Genomic DNA, 16,959 nt, shown 5'->3' with positions numbered 1-16,959 from the left:
TTTGTAAGGAAATAAATAATATGGTCCATTATTAAATTTGTTATCTTTCACACTTATATACTTATTTTTTTTTTTTAATAGTGAGCCATAAAATGGAAATCGAGAGAGAAACTCTAACTCAATGTGTTATTTTTCACTCTCATGGTCTATTATAATAAGACGGGGGGTGAATAGAAGCTTTTAAAAATTATTATAACCAATAATTAGCAAAAATTATAGAATATAAATTCTCTCATGTGATATTTTATCATTAAAATGAATAATTGAAATTTAAGAAAAGTATTGTACCATTTATATAATAAAAAGAAATATATTTTATCCAAATCATTCATCTCAAAATAAAAATTATTTTGTGATTTTTACCCAAAAAAAAAAAAGGAAAGAAAGAGTATAATAACCTAAAATGATACATGGAATACATGTCACAAGATATTATTATAAATTAATAAAGCAAATATTTGCTTGCCCATAAAAAAAAATTTGTTGATTGTATATGTAACACATTGCAATATGAATCATAAACTACTAATTGTTAGGATGTGCTTTGAATCAATTTGTTTGGCCTCTAAGCAGCATGACCTAATATTCTACTTCGTATAATTTAAGAGTATATTCTTATTAAAGATCAACAAAACTTTTTTCTTAAGCCCATTGGAATTAATCTTATTAGTATTTATTATAACAAGATCTATAATTTAATATAAAATTTAGGAAATTTTGCATTAAAACCACCTTTAGATTTTTTATTTTTTTTTATTTTTTTTTTGCATATAACCACATTTAAAAAAAAAAGTTGCAAAAGACCACCAATTTTAAATTTTTTTGTTGCAACTACCACTCAATGTAGAACAATTGGTGAATTTGGATAAAAAAGTGAACAATTGGTGAATTTGGGTGAAAAAGTGGTAAGTTGCAACAAAATTTTTAAAATTGGTGGTCTTTAGCAAAAAAAAAATTTTAAAAGGTGATTATATGCAAAATTTCCTATAGTTTAAAACCAAATTACTATTTTACTCATTATCGGTCCTATAATTTAAAAATAAGCTACTATTCAATGCAGTGTCGGTCTCGACATTTTCAGGAATTTAGGCAAAATAGTTATGTAAGGGCCCTCTTATATTAAAACGTAAACAAAATTACTTGATACAAAATCAATTTGATTGTGTTTTAACTGAATGCTATCAATTTTGGCATGTATGTAATTCGACATTGATAAACATCAACTTTAAGATCAAAAAGAAAATCATTAAAAGACATATGTAAGAAACACAGTATACTATTCATGTAAACAAAGTAAGGATACAAAATATAATATGCTATATAAATGAAGCATAATTATACAATAAAATTACGAGCCAATAGAATAATCACATAGTACCTCAAATAGCCAGATTAGATGGACTCCTTGGAAAAGGAATAATAATTTGAATTAAAATCTCTCCTCAATAATTAATAAAATATGCTTACACTTTTATTATTAAAAAAAATGATTAGAAACTTACAACGAACATTTTACTACCCAGTTCATTCAAATCGCCTATTTCCAACGCTAAAACTAAAATCCACCAATACAACACAAAAGACTGACAAAGATAACCAACAAATGTACATAATCGATTTAAAAGAGAAGATTTAGTAATCGGGCTACTAAAATGATGAGAGATTTAGAAACAATGAGTTACCATTCTTATTATTTTATTATTGTGTTTTATATTTAAAAAAAATGAAAGAAGGATATAATTCATTGGGACTATTTCCTCAAAAAAAAAAAAATCATTTGGACTGGCGAGTGATAATTATTCCGTTTTAATGTTTTGCATATTGAATTAAATGATGTGTAAATAAGAGGAGTTACGACTTATATAATCTACAAAAATATAAATGATAAAACTTTTAAAGTGACAGATTAAATTTTTGGTTATAATGATTGTATGTTGTAATATCAAACTCTCATCATCAACCATTATATTATTTTATGGTTTGTTCTATTAGTAAGTATTAGATTAGATTAGATATTATATTAGATTATTTTCGATAAAATAAATTCATGAGACTAAAATAAACAAGCCAACGTATACTACTGCTAAAATTACCAGCGAACACAAAGCCAAAAGATTGACAATTGAACAAATAGTCACGTGCCACTCTTCAATGGTGACAATGGTCATTCCACATTAGTCTAATAAAATGAAAAAAATGTCAACAATGTCACTAATAAGCTTCAAAATTCTAACCTCTTGTGAGTATGAGCAAAGGGAACGTAAAAATTGATATACTACAATATGAGAACATTTCGCCTCAAGTTAAGAATAAAATGACATAATCGGTATAATATTAAGGAAATCATGCAATGAAAATGATTATAATAGTTTATAAGAGTCTAGTATTGCCTCCTTATCTTGAATTACATGCATTTATCTCGGCAATTCTACATCGTAGATTACGTACGCGTTAAGCAACCAAAACAGTTGTGCGCCATCACCACATGTAAGACATGCAATATACGTGGAATCGTTGAAGTTAGACCTTATGCGTTAGTATATATGTTACTTTTTGATTTATCAAATTTCTTGCTTCATTTGAAATTTGACAATGTCCAAGTTAGAAACACTTTTAAGTAACCAAAAATAAATTTGATTATAGTTACAATATGTAACAAATCTAACTAAGGGAAATAATAATATGATTAGTATCAAGGCGGCCATCTTCCATATAATTCTCATTAAACACGCTTATAATAAGAGTTCATTGCTTAACATACACAATATGCGTGATTATGCATATGCACTAGCTAGACCAATCTATTTACAAAGAAACACAAATCATTCATATATAATATGAAAGACAAACTAAATAAATTTTAATCAAACGAAAATTTAAAACACAAACTCTTTTTTTTTTTTTTTTTTTTTTTTTTTGTGCAAGTATAGATCTAGACACATGTAAAGTTTGTAAACAAAATTCAACTATGTGTATTGAGTACCCACCCTCAAGACTTTAATTGGACAAAATCAATGAATGTAAGTAGTAATTGTGCACAAAGTATGCATAGCCCTTTGGACTAGGGTTGACAATGGATCGGGTGGAGCTTAATCCACCTCCATCTGCCAACGATCCATTCGTCATCCAACCCATCCACCACCATTTAATTCTTCATCCACATCCAATCCATCCATCATTCGCAGATGAATCGGGTGAAATAAAATACACCATCCTTTAGTCATAATACTAATATACATAAACTAATAATTTGATATGTAGTTGACAAAATCTTTAAATTTTCCAACATTCACACTACTATACGAAGTTTAACTTATATTACTAGTATATATGAAATATATACTTATATAGTATTACAAATAGGTAAAAAAGATGCATGGATGGGTTGGGTGATGGATGGATGAAGCTCCACCCGAATACGATCCGATCCATCCATCATCCATATAAAATTCGTATTTTGTCGGGTTTTCATCCGTTTTATCGGATCGAATGATTCGGTTATCCATGGATTCGGGTGAAATTGTCAGCCTTACTTTTGACAAACAAACAAACCCTAATAAAGTAATACCATGTACAACATAAATTTCAACAATTTTGTATCCTAATAACATCCAATCCAATGTATAAAAAGAAATAAAATCTACTCTTTAATTTTTCAATATTGTTTATAAAAAATAATTCAACACATCAAATATGAGTTAAACTCTGAATACCATGTGACCCAAACCCTATAGAATAAGGTCAAACCGATCCAACACGAGTCGAACTTAAAACCCACCTCCACCTACTATAAAAGAACTTCACCTAAGAAGTATAAAACCAACCCAAAATAAGTAAATATAAGATTAGTTCATCCAAAAAGCTCACCCATAACTCCTTCACAACACAAAAAGCCTTCAAAATTCCTCAAAACATAACACAAAGATCCATTTATAATTCATCCATATACCCAAACCTCCAAACCAAACCTAACCCAACCCATTTTATTAATCCCAACTCCGGTAGTAAAAAAAAACACCACCATACCACTGCCCTATTCTCTCCCATTATACTACGTAACAACTGTAACAAATTATTATTATTTTTAATTCATTTTTAAGTAATTTTCTCTCTCATCGCCTCTCCTTCGGCTTCTCTTTTACAAACTTAACTTATTATTATCACCCTTCACAAAAACATAGCTCAAAAATCCCTCCTCCATTTCTCTCTCTCTTTTTATTTTTTTTTTCTCTACCAAAAAAACCAAAACTCTTTTTTTTTTGAATAATTATTTCCGATTTTCAAAACCTAATTTCATCATCATCGAAGAATCAGCAAGTTTTTGTTCTTCATCACCATTTTTTTTCGTTGTGTAATTTGTGTTGTGTTCTTTTAAAAACTAGATTGTAGATTTTGTTCTTGGTAAGTTTTCAGCGATCCTTTATTTTTTTTTGTTTTTTGTTTATTTAATTAGATTATCCTGGTTTTTTTAGTTTGTTTGATTGTTCTGATTTGTTGTTTTAATTATGTGTTAATTACTTGTTAATTATGATTTCCGTTGCTTAATTTTCAAGTAATGCGATTAATTTTTGTTTTTAATTTTTTTTGTTTTTGTGATCTGTTAGATTGTTTGAATTTTAGGTGTTGTATGTTTTAAATTTTTTGCTATTTAGATCTGTTTTTATGTCGTTCAAATGCTGAATGAGCGTTTTTTTCTGTATTTTTTACAGGAATTTTTAGATTATTTTTTTGCGATTATTCAGTGAGAAATTAGAGCTGCTATGATTCGTTGAAGGAGAAATTAGTGGTGATTTTTTTAGATATGAAGAGGTCTAGAGATGATGTATTTACAGGGCCTCAAGTTAAACGGCCGCAACCTGCTAGTTCTTATCGCGGCGAGAGGTAATTTTCTCTCTCCTCACTTTTTTAGGCTTTAATTTATTTTATTTTATTTAATATTTAATTTGCTTGTATGTTTGATGAGTGTGATGTGGTATTTAAAAAAAATGTTCAAATTATGTTTGATTGATGGTTTTGATTCCTGATTAGTAATTGTAATCTTGAATTGGTAATTTTGTAGTGTGTTTTAGGGTAAAGATTTGATCTTTACGGTATTTGTGTAACAGATTTTGTTTTTTCTTTTGTGGAAATTAGTTAAGTAGATCAAATATAAGTTTGTATTGGTGTTTTTTTTTGCTCTTTGGTGCCTTGAATGTTTGTTTTGTTAATTAGTATCCCTTTTTGATTTTTGGTGAATTGTGTGATGGATAGTCGTATCTTGTCAATGTGAGACTTTTCGACTAATGAACATTTTGTATTTTGGTAATTGAAGCTCGGGGCAGCCTCAAATGGTTGGAGGTGGCGGGGCTGTTGCACCTACACCGCAGAGATTAACGACTAACGATGCCTTGGCTTACCTGAAGGCAGTGAAGGAAATGTTCCAAGAGAAGAAGGAGAAATATGATGAGTTTTTAGAAGTTATGAAGGATTTTAAAGCCCAAAGGTCTGATCATTATTGAGCTTGTTGAGTGATATTTGTTTGATACGATTGTTCTGAACTTGTAGTAAACCAACCGCATTTTGCATGCTGTTTTGTAGAATCGACACTACTGGTGTTATAGCAAGGGTTAAAGACTTGTTCAAAGGGCATCGCGACTTAATATTGGGATTTAATACCTTTTTGCCCAAGGGATATGAAATCACCCTTCCTCCTGAGGATGATAATCCTCCTGCGAAAAAGCCAGTTGAATTTGAAGAAGCAATTAGTTTTGTTAATAAAATTAAGGTGAAAAATATGGCTTTTTTTGGGTTGTAATTAATGAATGTTGTTTGCTTCATGTATGCTTAAAGATGGCTTGGGTTTCTATTGCAGTCGCGGTTTCATGGCGATGAGCGTGTCTATAAATCATTTCTTGACATTTTAAATATGTATAGGAAAGAAAACAAGACCATCAGTGAGGTCTATCAGGAGGTATGTCTTTTTCCCCTGCTTTTGTTTTTTTTTTTTGTATTTTAGGTTGATTTTGCATTTTTTTTTTTGAGAGGGGAGGGAAGGTGGTCTTGTAGAGGAATAAGATATTGTGCCCCATTTTGTGTTGCATCTTATCCCACTCTTTTGTTTTGACTCCTGCTAACTCAAATTAAATTTTTTATTTTAAAAGTTTACGGCAAATGATGCATTGAGTAGGTGATCGGCGAAACAGGAAGTTTTTGAAGAGGATATAAGATAGGATTCAAAAGCCTATGGAACCAATGATCTCTAATGAGAGAAAAAAAATCTAATTATTATGATCTTGGTTGACATATTATCATATTTGTTATGTGCAGGTAGCCGAACTCTTCCGAGACCATCGGGACCTTCTTGAGGAATTCACACATTTTCTTCCTGATACGTCAGGAGCAACAGCAGGTCAAAATGGTCCATCTGGTAAAAATTCTATCTTGCGGGACAGGAATTTAGCCATGCCTTTAACAAGGCCGATAGATAGGGTATTTTCCTCATTCTTCTTGCTTTTCTGTTCACTTCTACATGATCTTCCTGTTTTGCTTTTTTCATCTACATGATCCTTCTGCTGTGCTATTTTCTTCTACATAGACCTTCCTGCTAATGATTATCCTATTTGCTTTAAGCAGAAGGATCGTGAGTTCAATGTTGATGGCTCTGATGCGGACAATGATAAATTGGGGAAGGCAGAGCGAGAGCAGAGGAGGCGGCTTGATAAAGAAAGAGATAAAAAAGATGGTATTATCAGGTCAGAATTGGCAGTAGATGATCAGAGCTATGAGCAGGAATATATTGGCGTGGATAATTCTAACAAAAGTTAAAGTTGCTTTCAGGGTTGAAGACTCTATTACAGATCAAGGTGCGGAAAACTATGGACCGCGTAGTGTCCCTGGGTCTTATGATGATAAGAGTGCTGCTATAAAAAGTGAGCATACAGACTTTGAATTTTTCACTTGAATTTTGGTCCATGGTTCTTTGGTTATGGCGTTATCAAATGTTTGAATGTGTATAAAGTGGAATCTAAGTGCTGTGCAGTTTGTCTGTGTCTTAATGCACACGCTCCTGCTCCTGCTTCTGCATTGGCACTCACATACACAGTTCATTGTTGGCTGAACTAAATGCATATAAACTGTTTGCGTTAGTTTGCAACTGTTTATAACTGCTTATTCATGAGGCAATGACTTTTTTGCTTAACTGCTTTTTCGTTGTAACGAATGTCGGGTTATGCTCTGTAGGATTCTCATCCCTGTTTGACATTTTGCTTGGAACACCATATAGATTGTTTACTATTGACTTAGGAAGCAGAACATATGCTTTATTTTACTTAATTATTACTTTTTTAAGAAACAGTATCATTTATATTAGTGTTAAAGTCAGCAATAGCAATTTACTTATCACGTAAATATCTTTCCTTTGATGTCTGATTATTGTTATTCTCCTACCTCTGGCTTTCTTCTTTGACCACTTATGTCTTGAGGTGGGGGTAGGAGTTTTAGGTCCCATTGTCTGTAAGGCTTGAATAGGCTGACCCATAAAATATCAGTCAACTTTTTGTTCACTCGTACTTATTTGTGTAATGTCATTAAGCTGTTGACATTGCTGCAGGTTTGTACAGCCAAGAATTTGCATTCTGTGAAAAAGTTAAGGAGGGGTTACATAATCCTGATGATTATCAGGAATTTTTAAAATGCCTTCACATATACAGCAGGGAGATAATCACAAGACAAGAATTGCAAGCTTTGGTAAGACTGAATAATATATTTTCCCAACATTTCACTCTGTTTTTTTATTTTATTTTTTCCCCCCCATTTGGTTTACACTTTTAACACCTAGATTGGCTGTGATGAATATTGTTACAAATCAAGTTAATATATTTTTTTCCCCTTGCATTAAGAGTTTTCTTATTTATAGAAGTTCATTTAAACTCTTAATATCAATGAACTTCATCAGTAATAAACTGAACACTTATGTGTTTTGTTTAAGGTACGTGATATACTAGCAAATTATCAAGAACTCGTGGATGGGTTTGATGAGTTTTTGGCCCGCTGTGAGAGACCTGGTACAACATGAGACTATTTTGCTATCTTTTATCATCTTTTCAGATATAATGCTTATCTCTGATGACAAATATTTTGTTTTGCAGATGGATTTCTTGGCAGTGTTATAAGCAAAAGTATGTGTAATCAACACCCTCTTTCTAATTTTGCACCCGTTAACAATTTTTCTTCATTAGAAGTTCATATGATTTGTTAGGTGTCGCAAATTTTGGCTACGTTCTGCTGCTTTTGTCAGTAATTCCCTAATATTGAGTGGCCATTTTTGTCCAGAATCCCTGTGGCCAGAATCTTTGTGGAGCGATGGTCCATCAAAATCAGTAAAACCTGAGGATAGGGAGCGAGATAGGGATAGTGTAAGAGAAGACAGGGATCGAGATCGTGAGAGCAGGGAAAGGGACCGCACTGATAGAAGTGGTGTTTATGGGAATAAAGAAGTTGCAAATCTGAGAATGTCTTCAAATTCGAACAAGGATAAGTATATAGGAAAACCTATACAAGAGCTTGACCTCTCCAACTGTGAACGCTGCACACCTAGTTATCGATTGCTTCCCAAGAATGTAGGCTGATTCTTGTTTGTTTGCTCTATAGAAAATGATGTTTCCTGTTTGACATCTTTTAGTAACCCCATGTCTGTGCAAATGATGCAGTATCCCATACCTTTGGCAAGCCATAGGACGGAGCTTGGAGCTGAAGTATTGAATGATCACTGGGTCTCTGTTACTTCTGGAAGTGAGGATTACTCATTTAAACACATGCGTAAGAATCAGTATGAGGAGAGCCTCTTTCGGTGTGAAGATGACAGGTATCTATCCTATACAGTTCATGTCTTGATTATTTACATTGCATCAAAGTCAGTGAATCAACTTGTATTAAGTGTGTTATAATTCTCACGTATATCGAACTTCCTGTCTGTTACATACGTCATAGTGTCATACCCTATTGAGGATTCGTGATCCTTATCTAACCATGTGATGTTCCATTGTCATTTGTCAGGTTTGAACTGGACATGCTGTTAGAGTCCGTGAACGTAACAATAAAGCGTGTGGAAGATCTTTTGGACAAAATCAACTCGAACATGATAAAATCAGAAAACCCTATACGGATAGAGGACCACTTTACACGTACATTCTGATAACTTTAAGCTATATTTACAGAGTATCTGATGTTGTATTGTGTCTGACACTGCTTTCCTTTTTTCCAGCTATAAATCTGAGATGCATTGAGCGGTTATATGGGGATCATGGTCTTGATGTCATGGATGTATTGAAAAAGAATGCAATTCTTGCTTTGCCTGTTATATTGACTCGCTTGAAACAAAAGCAAGAAGAATGGGCCAGATGCCGAGCTGATTTCAACAAGGTGTGGGCTGAAATATATTCCAAGAATTATCATAAATCACTTGATCATCGTAGTTTCTATTTCAAGCAGCAAGACACAAAGAGCTTGAGTACAAAAGGTAATTTGCTCTTTTATACAAAACTGGGTGAGTTATCATCCTTGTTTGTTATAAACTCTCAAACCTTCAGGTGGTCTAGGAATTGAGTAAAAGCACTGCAGCCTAAATCTCTTGCTTGTGTGTGAACATTTTTTTTTATTTTTAATAGTTTTGTTTTTTTATAAAGGTTCTTTTCTCTGTTATCTTTTTCTTGGGTGGGTGGGGGGGGGGTTGTGTGTTTTTGTAGACTGTTATAGTTTTGTCTGGTTGATGTGCTCATAACACAAGGATTAAGTGTGATGGGTGGAAATGTTTTACAAACTTGTTTGCTGGATCCTCTTTCTTTTCTTTCGCAGCTTTATTGGCAGAGGTTAAAGAGATTAGTGAGCAGAAATGTAAAGAGGATGATGTGCTTTTCGCTGTTGCTGCTGGAAACAGACGACCTGTTATATCCCACATGGAATTTGAGTACCCTGATGCAGAGTTACATGAAGATTTGTATGATCTCATAAAATATTCCTGCGCTGAAGTTTGTACAGCTGAACAGTTGGATAAAGTGATGAAAATCTGGACATCTTTCCTGGAACCTGTACTTGGCGTGCCTGCTCGAGCTCAGGGTGCAGAGGACTCTGAAGATGCCACTAGAGCCAAGAATGAGGTTACCAAAACAGACGGTCCTGCTATTGGTGAAAGTGATAGAATTCCTAGTGGCTGTGCTGCTGTTCGTAAACATGAAAGTAGTCCACCAGAACAATCCAGTTCTGGCAATCATGCTAAAGATGATGTGTATCCTGATGCCAGTAGCAGTGGTCTGCATCAAGTTCGATCACAGAGTAATGGCAACATGATTGATCAAATATCTGGTCATGGAAAACAAACGACGTCTAATGAACGATTGGCCGCTTCTAACCCATCTCTTCCTCCTGGAGTTGAGCAATTGCATGGAAGGAACATTGAAAACCCGTCAGGTTTGTTCATTGATCCTTTATAATTGTGATGTTAACATAGCAACAATTACTGAATATCAATGAAATAAGAAAAATGCTGCTCATCCTTAGCTTTCCAGTTTCATACCTGATATTATGAGTATTGTAGTTGTTAGTTCTGCCCTGAAACAGTGACTGTAACGTTACAATTTTAAGCATAAGAGTCAGTTTGTAACAATGGACTTTGTATAGTTTTGACTTTATATTGGTTATTAATTTTTTTTTTTCCCCAACGTGCTGGTTGATATTTGACCCTGTATCAGGTCATAGTACCACACAATTGAGAGTTGGGAATGCAGCAGAGAACAATGGGCTGGAGTTGAGATCAAATGGTGGAAATTTACCTTCGTTAGAGGTATTTCTCTACCTTAACTGTTGTGCATCATTGATGGTTATGCCACTTTTTTTCCTTCTGATTTACTGTACTGGTGCACACCTTTAGAAGTTGAATGCATTTGTGTAACTGTCTGATAAGAAAAAGAAGTGAAGTGAACCAACTTCACAGATATTTTAATGATTTTAATATGTCATGGCAAAGTTTCTCTTTTCTTGGTTGATTGATAGAATGTATCTATGTCTTTTGATTTTGCAGGCTGTTGATTCTACTAGACCAGTTCCTGCATCAAATGGAGTGACAACAGGACAAAACAAAGAAATTAAATACTGCGAAGAGTCTAATGGGCACGCCAAAGTAGAAAGAGAAGAGGGTGAGTTGTCTCCAAATGGAGATTTTGAGGAGGATAATTTTGCAGTTTTTGGGGATACAGCCACAGAGCCTGCCAATAAGCCAAATGATGGTGCTTCAAGTGCTCCACACCAAAGCAGACAGAGAGGTGAGGTACATCAAGGTGATGCTGGAAGAGGAAATGATGCAGATGTTGACGATGAAGGTGAGGAGAGTGCTCACAGGTCATCAGAGGACAGTGAGAATGCCTCAGAAAATGGGGATGTTTCCCCCAGTGAGTCTGGTGATGGAGAGGATTGCTCTCCTGAGCATGAAGAAGATGGGGAACATGATGGGAATGATAACAAGGCTGAGAGTGAGGGTGAGGCTGAAGGAATGGCAGATGCACAAGAAGATGGAGATGGAATATCATTGCCTCTTTCTGAACGCTTTCTGCAAACAGTGAAGCCTCTAACAAAGCATGTCCCTGCACCTTTAAATGAAAGAAGAAAAATTTCCCGCATTTTCTATGGAAATGACTCGTTCTATGTTCTCTTTAGATTACATCAGGTAAGGAAGGGTTTACTTTGGAGTCATCTCAAATTATTGTTGATTATTCTTGTGTGATCTTAAAACTTACAATTATTTTTGGCCAGACTTTGTATGAAAGAATTCAATCAGCAAAGATTAACTCAACTACAGCCGACCGCAAATGGAAATCTTCCCATGAAACAGTTCCATCTGACCTGTATTCTTCAAGGTTCCCATTTAGAAGGCTTTATTGTTCTACTTTTTAACCATTTTGTTGGTCAGTGCATGGTTTTCTGACATAGTTTTCTTTGTACAGATTCATGAATGCACTATTTAGTTTGGTTGATGGTACATCTGACAACACCAAATTTGAGGATGATTGTCGAGCCATTGTTGGCACTCAATCATATCTTCTTTTCACTTTAGACAAGCTTATATACAAGCTTGTCAAGCAGGTCTATCAATTTCCAAGCACTTGTTATTTAATTGTTTTATCCTTGTAATAATATCTAACTGTTTTCTACCTTTTTGGTTGCTTTTGTGTTTGGATCTCAGCTTCAAATATTGGCCTCTGAGGAAGTGGACAACAAGCTTCTTCAGCTATATGCATATGAAAGCTCCAGAAAACCTGAGAGATTTGTAGATGTCGTTTATCACGAAAATGCTCGTGTTCTACTTCATGATGAGAACATATACCGTATTGAATGTGTATGTCATTTTGGAATTTCCTACTTTCTCCTGTGTGTGTGTGTGTGTGTGTTCCCGTTTCCTGGAGTTTGTTATATAATATTGGATAGTTGTTGGTTCATTTGTTTCATACATGTTCGTGTATGATGCAGTCATCTTCACCAACGCGATTGTCCATCCAATTAATGGAGAAAGGGCATGAAAAACCCGAAGTGACAGCTGTGTCAATGGAACCCAACTTTTCAAGCTATCTACATAATGATTATCTCTCAGCTGTCCCAGATAAGAAAGAGAAGCCTGGGATATTTTTGAAGAGGTATGCAATGTTTGTATTTTTGAGTTGTAAATTATTGATTGGAGCTTTGAGCTCCGCTGAAGCTAAGATACATGCTGTAGCAGGAATAAACACCAACATACGAGTGGAGAGGAATCATCTAGTGCTTCCAAGGCTATGGAAGGAGTTCAAGTTGTCAATGTATTAGAGTGCAAGATAGCTTGCAATTCGTCCAAGGTATTTTGATCATTGGAAGAGATAGGCATTTTGAAAAAGGTTGATTGCATGCTTTTTAGAGCTCAAGTGTGTGGAATAATTTTTGTTTTTATTTTTAATTTTTTATTGCACCCGGTAATTTGGCATGTGTCGTAGGTGTCATATGTATTAGACACGGAAGATTTCTTATACCGGAGGATAAGAAATAGGAGAACTTTGCGTGTGAGCAGTGCTTGCAATGACCAGGCGAAGTCACAAAATGGCTCTTCTCGCAGATTAGATCCGTTTAGCAGATTGCTTGCAAACTCATGCTGATCCATACTGATGCCCACTGGAAGTATGTGCTGCTGGTGCGTGAGGAGCTGTGCTCATTGCAATCTATGACAATATCAATTGAAGCATTATGGTACACTATCAGATGCATGCGTTGCTCAATCTACTTTTGCTGTGCTCTGGGGGTTGCTGAAGCAAAGGCTAACTGAAGTCGCTGGGAAGGATTACGATTACGTGCTTCGGAAGATCAGAAGACAGAATGTATATTCTCTGCTTAACGGGAAATTATTACTAATATTTGCGCTTTGGATGAAGGATAATAATATATTCGACAAGCGTAAAATAGTTATGTGCTAATTTGGCGTGAGAAAGAGAGAAGTCATTGTGTATGGAGCAGCAGAAAGAGCAAAAGAAAGGAAAAAGGAGTTCCTTTTTGTTGAAGCATCCCCTAATTCCTTCCTTCCAACCTAATAAAGGGAGCGATGATGGTTCAAGTGTAGTATAATGTAAGTTTTGTGGCAATTTAGCCACAATTGTGTAAATATAGCTAATATCATTTCATTCATTTACATTACTGATCAATGATCATTTTTGTTTCACCTAATAGCCCCTTTTTTCCTTCCTTTTTTTTTTCCTTTTTTTGTTGCATGATCAAATTGATGTAATTTCATATGGATATTTTATAAATAGTTGCAGTCGTGCTGCCCTTTCAAGTAAAAGATAGCGAAGTTTTTGTTTTTGCAAACCTTGTCAAATTTTGTAAATGTGGTCTTTCTTTGTCCTGAAATGATCTGTGGATGGCAGATAGTGTTAAGGTTTTTCATGGATTATTGAGGTACTTTTATTTATTTATGTGGTTCCATTCAATTGGAAAATACCTAATTCGTTGCATTTTTATTGCCAAGAAACTATTTTGGCATACATGTTAAGAAAACTACGAAGTATTAGAAGTTGATAGAAAAAATGAGTGAAAAATACCAATAGTTGCAGTATTCCAATTAATTTAATATTTCTTTCGTTTTTTAATATAGTTGTAATTCGTACTTTTTCACGGTATTTAAGAAAGGTGGGATTCACATGATTTAATACAAACTAAGGTCCCATGCCACGTACGGTAATTTTTAATAACAATTCTTATATTAAAATCACATTTAATTATATAACATAATTTTGTCTAAAATAATCAAATAAAAAAATTCAAAACAATAAAATCCTCGTTGTAATAATTGTAGTACATAACACTCCATATAACACAAATTTTGTTAAAAAATATGATATATATATATATATATATATATATATATATATATATATATATATAAGAACCAAGGTAAATAATAGGAACTAAGAACCAATCTCAGTCATTGATCGCACTCAATTTGATGGCTCACGTGTCACCTTCATTCATTAATGGCATTTTCGTAATTATGCGTTTTTTGCAACTTTTTTTTCCAGTTTTTAAACTTTTAAGACAATTTCATTTACTCTATGACCGATTTCATTTATTTTTACTAAATTTTCATTTACTTTTTAGAAATGAAACTGGGAATCAGTTTATAACATTCAAATATTACAAAAATGCAGTTAATGACACGGGAAGCATGTGAGCGGTCGGATTAACATGATCTAAGGGCCTAGATTAGTTCCTAGTTCTTATTTTAGCCTTGGTTCTCATTATAACTTGGTTATATATATATATATATATATATATATATATATATATATATATATATATATATATATATATATATATATATATATATATATATATATATATATAAAATGAAAGAATACATTAAATCTTTTATTTATGTTATTATGTATACATTTGATATATTTTATTTATGTATAAAATTGTTATCTTTTATTTATGTACATAGTATTAGATTTATTTTCGAAATACAATTTTATTTTTTTATATAAAAAATAAAATAAAAAACTAAGGACACATCAGGAGATGACACGTGTCATTGTTGGTGTGCCTTTTAGTATATATTATTGATATATTTTATTTATGTATAAAATTGTTATCTTTTATTTATGTACATAGTATTAGATTTATTTTCGAAATACGATTTTATTTTTTTATATAAAAAATAAAATAAAAAACTAAGGACACACCAGGAGATGACACGTGTCATTGTTGGTGTGTCTTTTAGTATGTATTATTGATTATTGATTATTGATTATTGATTAAAATGATGTGAGTGATTGTTAGGAGTACTCCGTATAATTTAGTTGGTCATGTGTTTTAAATAATTTTCCAATTACGGTATGTTGCAAGTATTATGACATTTTCATTTCAAGGAAGTTGCAAGTACTAAAAAAGGAGAAAGTTAAAAAGGATTAAATTGGATTGGAGTGACCAAGTTTGAGCTTAATGTTTTTTTGCCCATTGTCAATACTTAGCCATTTAGGTCAAATTTTTATAACTTGACGATATATTCTCATTATTTTATAAAAGATAATGTAGACACGCAAATCTTGTTGAATTTAAGACGTTTCTTGGAGATCGCGAACAACCTCTTGTGAACGACTCCGTAGCAAGAAGAGTAAGAATCATACCCTTATAAAACTAAAAATTAAATGCGGAGTAATTAAATAATTTTTTAAAAAACAATCTGATTAAACTAAAGAACGTACTCGTAAGTTGTAATTTACTAAATATTGCAAAGTATAACGTATCAAGGTTGACTTCTTCGCTAAATATTGAATAGTAAAAATAGATTTTAATGGTTCCAGCTTTCGACCATCCGCTAAAAATAGTTCCACCTTTTGATTATCTCAAAATGGTCCTAAGTTCAAATGGTTAAGTAGTTACTAATGTCATGTGTTGTAATTTTGATGACCTTTTTTTTTAATTAAAAAAAAAACTCTTCACTAATACTAGCGGTCGGCGTGGCAAGGAAGAAAGAAATAGAGAAGGTGGCCTGGTGCTCATGGTGGAGAAAGAAAGGAGATAAAAGGTTGTGGTCATGGTAGCTTTACAAGCTAGGGTGGTTGGTGGATTATGATCATGAGAGAAAAAGAGATCGAGAATGAGGTGATTTGATTATGGTCGGAAAGGTGGTTAGAGGGGTCAATGGTTAAGGGGTGTATGGGATGCAATTGGAGTTGAGGGTGGCTTGGTAGACTTGATGGTGAAAAAGGGTGAAGGTGGGTTGAGATAGGGTGGTGGAGGTTTTCTTTAAACAAACACTAAACAAAAATACAACACATGACACTCTTAACTCGTTATGCAAGTTAGGGACCATTTTGGGAAGGATCCCTCAAAGTTGAACCCATTATAAAATTATCAAAAGGTAGGGTTGTTTATCACAGATGACTAAAAGTTGAGCATGTTATAGTGTTATAGATTATAAGATTATTCCTATTGAATAATGTCCATGGTCCGCTTTCTTATGCAGTACATCGTTTCTAAATCAAGTATATTAAGTCATATCATATTGATTTGAAAATTGAAGATTGCATACATACAACAAGCTTGAGCTGCTTGACATGACCCCAAAAACTCAGCTGCCTTAAAGTTGCCGTGTAAATTCGAGAATTTCTTGGTCTCTACCTACTTGATTCCAAGTTGGACTCTACCAAGGGTTTAAAAAAAAAATTAAAAAGGCTTGCTAAAAAAACAAATTAGCTGAAAAAGTAGGGTAAAAACAAAGTGCTAGATAATAGAATGGGGCCCCTTTGTATCATGAGTTTTCATTCCCAAAATTTTCACAGAATCATGGCAGGTGAATTTTTTTCCCAAAATTTTCCTTCTCAAATTATTGGGGAAAAAAATTAATGGAGTTACCCCATTTACTTTGGCTGCCCCCTCAAACACAAAGCCAACATTTTAAACAATACATTA

The 16,959-nt window shown here is 33.4% G+C and overlaps 1 protein-coding gene across 1 annotated transcript; it reads left to right on the top strand.

Annotated features, from left to right (window-relative positions):
• Positions 1–3,623: 3,623 nt before the first annotated feature.
• LOC110713649 (paired amphipathic helix protein Sin3-like 4) lies at positions 3,624–13,851 on the top strand. Its single transcript, XM_021892111.1, has 24 exons — positions 3,624–4,401; positions 4,710–4,881; positions 5,312–5,482; positions 5,578–5,764; positions 5,852–5,950; positions 6,307–6,468; positions 6,613–6,731; positions 6,817–6,908; positions 7,589–7,725; positions 7,967–8,042; positions 8,127–8,156; positions 8,311–8,597; positions 8,688–8,842; positions 9,034–9,161; positions 9,242–9,496; positions 9,832–10,443; positions 10,725–10,816; positions 11,054–11,695; positions 11,782–11,885; positions 11,973–12,111; positions 12,212–12,364; positions 12,496–12,659; positions 12,740–12,854; positions 12,990–13,851. Exons 2-24 carry the CDS (start codon positions 4,802–4,804, stop codon positions 13,146–13,148), a joined length of 4,158 nt encoding a protein of 1,385 aa, XP_021747803.1. The 5' UTR covers positions 3,624–4,401; positions 4,710–4,801; the 3' UTR covers positions 13,149–13,851.
• The last annotated feature ends 3,108 nt before the right edge of the window (positions 13,852–16,959 follow it).

Source organism: Chenopodium quinoa, unplaced genomic scaffold, assembly GCF_001683475.1.
Source record: "Chenopodium quinoa cultivar QQ74 unplaced genomic scaffold, ASM168347v1, whole genome shotgun sequence".
Lineage (NCBI taxonomy): Eukaryota > Viridiplantae > Streptophyta > Magnoliopsida > Caryophyllales > Amaranthaceae > Chenopodium > Chenopodium quinoa.
The sequence above is the reverse complement of the archived record's forward strand: the minus strand, read 5'-3'. Positions and strand labels throughout refer to the sequence as shown.

Bases quoted from the DNA above. Each gene is read 5' to 3' on its own strand.
- LOC110713649 (XM_021892111.1), top strand. From the start codon at position 4,802: ATGAAGAGGTCTAGAGATGATGTATTTACAGGGCCTCAAGTTAAACGG. The intron at 6,469-6,612 runs GTATTTTCCTCA...TGCTTTAAGCAG, and splicing joins TAACAAGGCCGATAGATAGG to AAGGATCGTGAGTTCAATGT. The intron at 10,444-10,724 runs GTTTGTTCATTG...ACCCTGTATCAG, and splicing joins GAACATTGAAAACCCGTCAG to GTCATAGTACCACACAATTG.